Below are 9,467 nucleotides of genomic sequence, written 5' to 3' on the forward strand. Positions count from 1 at the left end.
GGACGCGGCGAGAGCGGCAGGGAGGGACGCAGGCAGGGAGCGAGAGAGGGATCTGCGAGGCAACAGCGACCCCCTCGAGGGTCAGGCGGGCGCGGGCAGCCGCGGCCCGGGCTCCCTCCTCCTCCGCTCCGCCGCCTCCTTCCCTGCCCACCCGGGGAACGCACCCGGCGGAGGCGCCCCTGCGCCCGGCGTCCGGGCAGGACGCGCGAGAGCGGCGGGAGCCGGAACTCCCGGGCCGAGGCCGCGCGGACCTCAGTTCGCAAGAGCCCGCATCCATGCACGCCCAGCGCGCCTCGCCCCTAGCCCGGTGCAGAGCGTGCGCGAACTCCGCCCCCTCAGCCGGCACCGCCGGAGCAGCGATCCCATCGCACAGATGCGTAAACTGAAGCCCGGGGTGCAAGCGCCAAGCTCACGGTCTAGGCGGTGCCGATGGGACCCAAAGCTCACACCTCCTGGGCGCGCTCGGCCTCCCCCTGCCTCAGCTTCCCTCCCCTGTCGTAGGGACCGTGGAGCCCTGCGTGCATGTCTGGCTCGCGCTCCTTGACCGGCGAAGATTACTCCCCATGCGCTCCCCACCCGGGTTTCAGACTATGTAAGGCTAAAATGTAAGCGACCCGTGGCCGGGCGCGGTGGCTCATGCCTGTAATCCCAGCACTTTAGGAGGCCGAGGCGGGCGGATCACGAGGTCAGTAGTTCGAGATCAGCCTGACCAACATGGTGAAACGCCGTCTCTATTAAAAATTCAAAATTAGCCGGGCGTGGTGGAGCATGCCTGTAATCCCAGCTACTCGGGAGGCTGAGGCAGGAGAATCGCTTGAACCCGCGAGGCGGAGGTTACAGTGGGCCGAGATCGCGCCATTGCACTCCAGGCTGTGTGACTTGCACTCCAGGCTGTGTGACAGAGCTAGACTCCATCTCAAAAAATAAATAAATAAATAAATACAAAAATAAAATGGAGACGACCCACTACCAGATGTCAGCCTAGCGGATGCTTTGGAAGGCGGTTTTGGCCCCGGTGGGGGCTGGCATGGGCTGGGATGGTTGCCCTGACACCACACGTCCCCACGTCCCCACGTCCCCACCAGGAGCATCGCAGGAGGACTTGAGCTCTGATGGGTGTGTTTTCTTTCCTCCGGGCGTCTGGGCGTCTCATTGGCTCCTGGCCGTGTTGATTTTCCCGTGTCTCTCACACCTTCCCCAGCCCCCACGCCGCCTCGCTGCTACACCCCATCCCTGAGCCACCGCAGGGCAGAGCTGGATTGAGTCCTTTGCCTCACAGATGGACCCTCGTCCTCAGGACGCCCCACACCCCTTGCGACCAGGAGGGCAGGACTGTTTTTGCCCCTCTGCAGCCTCTTCCTCCTCCTGTTCTCTTCTCCCCCTCCTATTTATCCCCTGCTCTGTTTTCCTCCTTCTTCTCCCACCTTTCCCCTTCCTTCCCCCGTCCTTTTCCAAGTCTTCCTTTTCCTCCTCTTTCCCCTCTTCTTCCTCCTGCCCATTTTCTCCTTCTTCCTCCCCTAATCCCCTTCCTTCACCTCTGCACCTGCCTGTGACACAGCAGGCACCAGGTCCACTTCTTTGTCTCTGTCCCACCTCCCCCACACGCAGTGAATGCACTCCTGGGGCATCCCCTCTCTCCAGAGGCACGACTCTATCTGGATCCAGGTGTGTGACTGCTCCTCCACCCCAACGCTAAGTGCCCTCCATGCGGCCAAGTGAGGAGCGGGCACTCAGCAGGCTCTTGGCAAATACTTCCGCAGGGGCATCCCCACCCTTCCTGGCAAGACACCAACTCCCCTCACCCCCAACTGACTGTCTACAAACCCTGTTTGCACAGGCACCAGGTACACTGAGGGACGCAGTGGTGGGCGTGTCAGTGCCTGACCTCGTGGAGCACACAGTGTGTGGGGGGGACCACAAAAGACTCAGCACAAACAGGGTGGCATGGCATGGCATGGGGGGCAGGAGTGTTGGAGAAGGATGTGGGAGCCGCAGGCTAGTGACCCAGGGCAGACCTTCCCACATTCCGGGCCTCAGAGTCCCCAGCTGCTCTGGTCTAATGTAACAGATGACAGGATCCGTCCAGCTCAGATGCCCCTGGCTCTAGTAGGCTGCATCTAGTCTGGGACAGAAAGGTGCTGTGAAGCTCTTGGAAAGCGAGTCCTCTCTCTATGCTTCAGTTTCTCCCCCTATGCAGAACATGGACTTGGAGGTGTTGGGTGGTGTGAATGCAGGGACATAGTAGACCAGGCTGGCTCAGCCACTCCTGACACACCCTTGGTCACATCAGTGGTCCTGAGATTAAAGTGGCCTGCATCTCTCTACTAGGGTGGGGATCTGAGTCCTGGCTCTACCATGTATCCTCTCTGGGCCCAACACTCAAGGCTGGCCAGGGATGGGCCTGTGACTCCCATCTGCTGTGAGGTTCTTTGGATTTGGGGAGTCAAGAATCTATATTGCAGACCCAGGGAAGCCTTGAGAACAACAGGGCCCTGGTGGGGAGGGTTTAGGTGGGGCTGATGTAGGGACTCTGGACTCAGGGTCAGTTCAGACCAGGGATACCACAAAGGAGATGAGACTTATTGAGAGTCCAGAACTGGCTACATTGTAGACAGGGTGACCATCCTTGCTGCCAGCACATCCTGCAGCTGCGTGACATGTGGCCTCTCTCTGTGTGCCGGGCTCTATGCTCCACATTTCGGTAAAGGATCTCCCAAAGGTGAAGATACTCTTTGTAGCTGATTAATATTTTCCAAAGGGTGTATCTCATCCCAGTTGCTCTTCTTACAATGTGACACTGATGCTCCTCCGATTAAGCAGCACGGTCTGTGTGCCCCCAACTTGAATCTCAGCAGATCTTGTGACTGCCTCAACCAACAGAGTATGGCAGAAGTGTTCATCTGTGACTTCCAACATTAGGTCATAAAAAGCAACATGATTCCACCCAGCTTGTTTCTCTCTCTCTTTCTCTCTCTCCCTCTCTCTGGCCACTCACCCACCATGATGGGAGGAAGCCCAGGCCTCATGGGGAGACCGCACGAGGTGATCTAGCTAACAACTCCAGCTCTGGTCCCCACTAACCACCAGACATGTGAGAGAGTGAGCCTGTAGATGATTCAGCCCCCAGGCTTGGAGCCGCCCCAGTGGACAAGTAGAGCAGAAATGAACTGTTTCACCAACCCCGCCCAAACTGCAAAATAAATATTGTTGTTTCAGCCACTAAGTTTTGGGGTCATTTGTTACGTAGCACTGGGTAGCTGGAATGCGTGACCAATACTTATACAGCTTGGAAGTAGGAGGGCCGGGATTGAATTGAACCCAGGACTGCCCGATTCCAGAGCCTGTTGTGGTACCCAATTGGGCTGCGAAGTGCCCAGTGCAGGCACATAGTGTGTGCTGCAGAAAGCTCTACTCAAAAAAGACTGAAGCATTACACTGTAAGAATTATACAACATAAGAAGTGAAGATGCTGATTACCCAAGTGGAAAAAAGGTTTCATTTCTCCCATTCAAGCTGCTAAATTGACCAATGTGATGAAAACTGAATGGAGACTCACTCCTGGAAAGCTTCCAAGAGGTGTGTTTTTTCTTTTAGACTAAAGTTGTTTTGTTTTCTTTTTTTTCTTTTCTTTTTTCACTATACAAATGAAAGAAACAAGCAACTCTGGCTATGGGAGAATTAGAGGAACCGGTCAGGAAACCTCTTTAAACAGGGGAGTCAGGAAGGCCTCCTGGAGGAGGCAGCCTTTTTTTTTTTTCGAGATGGAGTCTAGCTCTGTTGCCAGGCTGGAGTGCAGTGGCGCAATCTCAGCTCACTGCAACCTCTGCCTCCTGGGTTCAAGCGATTCTCCTGCCTCAGCCTCCCTAGTAGCTGGGATTACAGGCAGGAGCCACCACGCCCAGCTAATTTTTGTATTTTTAGTAGAGATGGGGTTTTACCATGTTGGTCAGGATGGTCTGGATATCCTGACCTCGTGATCAGCCCACCTTGGCCTCCCAAAGTGCTGGGATTACAGTTATGAGCCACAGTGCCTGGCCCACTTCTGTTTTCTCAATGAAGAATGCAGTTGCCAGCCATTCAAGAGTAAGGGAAAGAAGAGATCTCAGAGAGTGAAAATCAAAACTTCCGGCACATGTCAGAGAGTGTCTGGTCATCTTATACTGACCTGAGTTTCAAAAGGGAGCCAGTCAGCCCAGTGAAGACTGGGTGTATTCCCTTTTAATCATTTTCTCTTTGCTAATTTCAGGTTTGTTTTGCATAGCTGAAATCTTACTGCCTATGCAATTTTGTATCCTGCTTTTTCACTTAATAGGGTAGCAGAAGCATATCCCCATACATTTATAACACATTTATAAGCTCTTTGCAAACATCACTTTCATATTTAGAAATAATCCACTGGGCCGGGCGCGGTGGCTCACACCTGTAATCCCAGCACTTTGGGAGGCTGAGGCGGGCGGATCACAAGGTCAGGAGATCAAGACCATCCTGGCTAACACGGTGAAACCCCGTCTCTACTAAAAATACAAAAAAATTAGCCGGGCGTGGTGGTGCGTATGCCTGTAATCCCAGCTACTCAGGAGGCTGAGGCAGGAGAATGGCTTGAACCCGGGAGGTGGAGGCTGTGGTGAGTCGAGATCATGCCATTGCACTCCAGCCTGGGCAACAAGAGGAAAACTCTGTCAAAACACACACACACACACACACACACACACACACACACACACAGAAATAATCCATTGAACTGATGATGTTCCATGAATCACCTCACCTTTCCCCCTTTTATTGGACACTTAAATTGTTTCCTGGATGACTAATGCAGTTCTGAAAGAGGCAGCATGAGGTCTGGTCGAGAAGGCAAATTGCCGGTCGCAGTGGCAGCACATATAGTCCCAGCTACTGGAGAGGCTGAGGCAAGACAATGGCTTGAGCCCTGGAGTTCTGGGCTAGAGTGTGCTATGTTGATTTGGTGTCTGCACTAAGTTTAGCATTAGTATGGTGACCTCCCCGGAACAGGGACCACTAGGTTGCCCAAGGAGGACTGAACTGGCCCAGGTCAGAAATAGCAGATCAAAACTCCCATGCTGGACCATGTGCGGTGGCTCATGCCTGTAATCCCAGTACTTTGGGAGGCCAAGGCAGGTGCATCGCTTGAGGTCAGGAGTTTGAGACCAGCCTGGCCAACATGGCGAAACCCTGTCTCTACTAAAAAAATGCAAATTAACTGGGCATGGTGGCACACGCCTGTAGTCCCAGCTATGTGGGAGGCTGAGGCAGGAGAATCGCTTGAACCCAGGAGGGAGTGGTTGCTATGAGCCAAGATCATGCCATTCCACTGGATGACAGAAGGAGACTCCATCAAAAAAAAAAAAAAAGAAAATTTAAGATAGGCTGAGTGCAGTGGCTCACACCTGTAATGTCAACACCGGAGGCTGAGGTGGGAGGCTCACTTGAGACCAGGAGTTCAAGACCAGCCTTGGCAACATAGTGAGACCCTGTCTCCACAGAAATAAATACATAAATAAAAGAAATTAGCAGGGCATGATGGTGCATGCCTGTAGTCCTAGCTACTCAGGAGGCTGAGGGAGGAGGATTGTGTGAGTCCAGCAGACTGGCTGCACTGAGCTATGATCATGTTACTGCACTCCAGGCTGAGTAACAGAGCAAGAACCCGTCTCAAAAATAAAGTAAGATAAATAAATAAATAAATAAATAAATAAATAAAATAAAGATATAAACATATAAAAAGAAGGTAAACGTCAAGGCAGAGTCCAGACATCTGTCAGGCCCTCTGGTATCTGGAATTCCACCAGAGAAGTTGCTGTTGTTGTTGTTGTTGTTGTTGTTGTTGTTGTTGTTGTTTTGAGACAGAGTCTTGCTCTGTTGCCCAGGCTGGAGTGCAGTGGTGCGATCTCAGTTCACTGCAACCTTTGCCTCCTGGGTTCAAGCGAGTATCCTGCCTCAGCCTCCCAAGTACATGGGACTACAGGCGTGTGCCACCACAACCAGCTAAGTTTTTTTTTTGTATTTTTAGTAGAGACGGGATTTTGCCACGTTGGCCAGGATGGTCTTGAACTCCTGACCTCAAGCAATCTACCTGCCTCAGCCTCCCAAAGTATTAGGATTATAGGTGTGAGCCACTGTGCCCAGGCTTTCTTTCTTTCTTTCTTTTTTTTTTTTTTGAGTCAAAAAGTCTCACTCTATCGCTCAGGATGGAGTGCAGTGGCGTAATGTCGGCTCACTGCAACCCCCGCCTCCTGGGTTCAGGCGATTCTCCTGCCTCAACCTCCCAAGGAGCTGGGACTACAGGCATGCGCCACCACACTCAGCTAATTTTTTTTTTTTTATTTTTAGTAGAAATGGGGTTTCGCCATGTTGGCCAGGCTGGTCTTGAACTCCTGACCTCAGGTGATCTGCCCATGTTGGCCTCCCAATGTGCTGGGATTACAGGCATGAGCCACCGTGCCCAGCCTCCATCACGGAAGCTTTCTAGCATCCGGTTATGTGGCAGTTGATGTTGTTGCCAGATTACACGCTGAGTTTTCCTGACCATGAGGACAAATAATGAGACAGCAAGGCAAACCCCACTGGCTTCTCAAAGCGCTCAGCGGTTCAGGTGTTGAGCTTGGAGGAGGGGTGGCAAGAAGTGCTAGGCATGCGATCCCCAAGCTGTTTATAGCTTAAACACACATTGCAACAGCCATGTTTGAGATGGCAACAGGGCGCTTCGCTTACTTGTTTTCCCCATAATACATGTCCTTTTGGCATCCCACACTTCCCGGAGGGAACATTGCCCCAGGACACCCAGCCATGAGCAGGGCATCTGGGGACCCAGGTCCTCTCCACCAAGTCCAGCAGAACAGGGTCTCTTCCAGCTGTGGGAAGATGGCACAAGCCATCTGTGAAATGGTGGGCTCACCCACCTAACAGGCCAGTGACCTGGGCGCATTCCCCAGGGATTCCCACCCCAGGGCAGGCTACTGAAGCCCCTTTCAGCTTTGAAGTTCTGTGAGTCAACAGCAGAGCAGTCATGGAGATCTTACTGTGAGCTGGGGACGGAGAAGTAGCCCCCTCTTCAATGGAGCATCTACTGCATGCTCAACGTGGCTTCCTGTGTGTAACCTCACCTAATGTCACCACAGTCCAGTGAGAAACGTCCTCATCTCATCTGAGAGGGAACCAGCAGGGGCCGAGCCTGCCAGGCCTGGAGCACAGGGTGACTGACGGAGAACCCCACAACCTCACCCTTTCCTGTAGTGTTTGTAGATCACAAATTTTATTTTCTTTTATTTTTGAGACAGGGTCTCACTCTGTTACTCAGGCTGGAGTGCAGTGATGTGATTTCAGCTCATTGCAGCCTCGACTTTCCCAGGCTTAGGTGATCCTCCCATCTCAGCCTCCCAAGTAGCTGGGACTACAGGCATGTGCCACTACACCCGGCTAATTTTTCTGTAATCTTTTTGTAGAGATGGAGTTGCGTTGCGCCATGTTGTCCAGCCTGTTCTCAAACCCCTGAGCTCAAGCAATCCTCCCACCTGAGACTCCCCAAATCCTAGGATTACAGGTATGAGCCACCGTGTCCAGCCATATTGCAGATTTTAACCTCAAGAGAATGGTCTTCAGTGGTGGGCATCAAGCTCCAGGACCTGGCATCTGGCAGCTGTGGTGAGAGGCTTCAGGACAGCCAAGATGCCTGGTATCCCCACCTCTTCGGGCTGTTGGGGGCAGAGCTGGGGGCCAGGGGGATGACAAGGTCTTGTTTGTGTGTGCTTGTGGGATTTGAGTTTCTGATGTGTCATAATCACTGCCAGGCCTTCCCAGTTGGAACCAGAGTGGGCACAGGGTCAGGGCTTGCTGCCCTCTGGGCAGATATAAGAGCTAGGGAGGAGAGCCTGGAGCCAGAGCCGGGGCAGAGGGGCCAGCCACCTACCCGGGGACCAGGGATCGGAGCTAAACCTGCCGCATACGGACTACCAGGTGGGCAGGGTCAGTGCCATGTGTGGCCCCCTATCTGGGGATCAGGGAGATACGCTAAAGGCAGGGTGAGTACATTCTTCCACGGCCCCTATTTTCCTTCTCCCTCTGAGTTCCTCACCCTGCAACTGACCAAGTGACTGCCTGTCCCAGAGGCACCCAGGTAGAGGCTGAGGGGCCACTTGTCAGGGATTCGAACCCTAGACTCTCGAAGAGTCAGTGTAGGGAGATTGTAATAAGTATTGCCACTCACCCAGCACCCACAAACAACAAAAGGTACTGTTATCTCACCAAACCGAGGTCAGTAGGTTGGATGCCTGGCTTAGCACCCTAGCTCTCTAGGATTTAACTTCATTTACTCTTACAACCAGCCCTGATGTAGGTGTATATATTAATATTTACAGGTGAGGTGACTGAAGCACAGAGATGTAAAGTAATTTTCCCAAGGCCACACAGCAAAGTAAGTGACAAAACCAGGATTTGAACTCCCTGACTCCAGAGCTTGTCCTCTTAACTGCCATACTACAATGTCAAGTGACTGATGAGTTCCTTCCCATTTCTGAATGGCAGTTTCCTTATCTCTAGTCTGAGGGTTTTGAGGTTTGATGACCAGAAAGATATTACCTTGAGCTTCCCTAAAAGTACTCAGACATGGGTCAACTTTAAGCACCTGGGTAACTTTGTTGGAAACACTTATCAAGAACTATGTGTATGGCCTTTGATCCAGCATTCAACTTTTGAAATTTATCATAAAGGCTGCAATCAGTTTTATGAACAATGTTCATTGCAGTTTTGCTAATAATTAGAGAAAATTAGAAATAAACAAAATGTCCAACAGCAGGGGGAACAAATGATGAATGTCCTGTGATTAAATACTACGCAGCCACTCAAGGAATCATGCACTCCAAGAGCGTAGGGTACCTTGGAGAATTCTTGATTGTTGTTAGTAGAAAAAGTACTTTATAAAACTGTGTGGTTGGACGGGCGCAGTGGCTCATGCCTGCAATCCCAGCACTTTGGGAGGCTGAGGAGGGCAGATCATCTGAGGTCAGGAGTTCGAGACCAGCCTGACCAACATGGAGAAACCTCGTCTCTACTAAAAATACAAAAATTAGCTGGGTGTGTTGGCGCACGCCTCTAATCCCAGCTATTTGGGAGGCTGAGAGAGGAGAATCTCTTGAACCCGGGAGGCAGAGGTTGCAGTGAGCTGAGATCATGCCACTGCACTCCAGCCTGAGCAACAGAGCAAGATTCTGTCTCAAAACAAAACAAAAAAAAAAACTGTGTGGTCAATATGGTATGAACATATGGTGTGATCCCTTTGCAAATGGGTATACGTGTCTATGTGAAATAAATACAAAAGACTGGAACATACACCCTTGGGGGTTAAGAGTTTATTTGTGACAGAGAGAATTGTGAACATTTTTATATTCTTATTCTTTTCTGGTTTCTCAAATTTTCTACAATATCTAAATATCACTTTTTTTTTTTTTTTT

General features: G+C 51.5%; 1 protein-coding gene across 3 annotated transcripts in view; it reads left to right on the forward strand.

Moving 5' to 3' along the window:
* Positions 1 to 7,875: 7,875 nt before the first annotated feature.
* TLDC2 (TBC/LysM-associated domain containing 2) overlaps positions 7,876 to 9,467 on the forward strand; it is a 17,505-nt gene continuing 15,913 nt past the window's right edge. The window contains exons 1-2 of one of the 3 annotated variants that reach the window (XM_017859098.1): positions 7,877 to 8,039; positions 8,376 to 8,431. Coding sequence is in view for 2 of the 3 variants with exons in the window: in XM_017859096.1 (XP_017714585.1) it covers positions 7,993 to 8,039 (47 nt within the window). In the remaining variant the exon portion in view is untranslated. Of the gene's footprint in view, positions 8,040 to 8,375; positions 8,432 to 9,467 lie in introns of all 3 variants that reach the window. The other 2 variants (XM_017859096.1, XM_017859097.1) reach the window with 2 other exon arrangements.

Source organism: Rhinopithecus bieti, unplaced genomic scaffold (genome assembly GCF_001698545.2).
Source record: "Rhinopithecus bieti isolate Rb0 unplaced genomic scaffold, ASM169854v2 scaffold_38981, whole genome shotgun sequence".
Taxonomy (NCBI): Eukaryota; Metazoa; Chordata; class Mammalia; order Primates; family Cercopithecidae; genus Rhinopithecus; species Rhinopithecus bieti.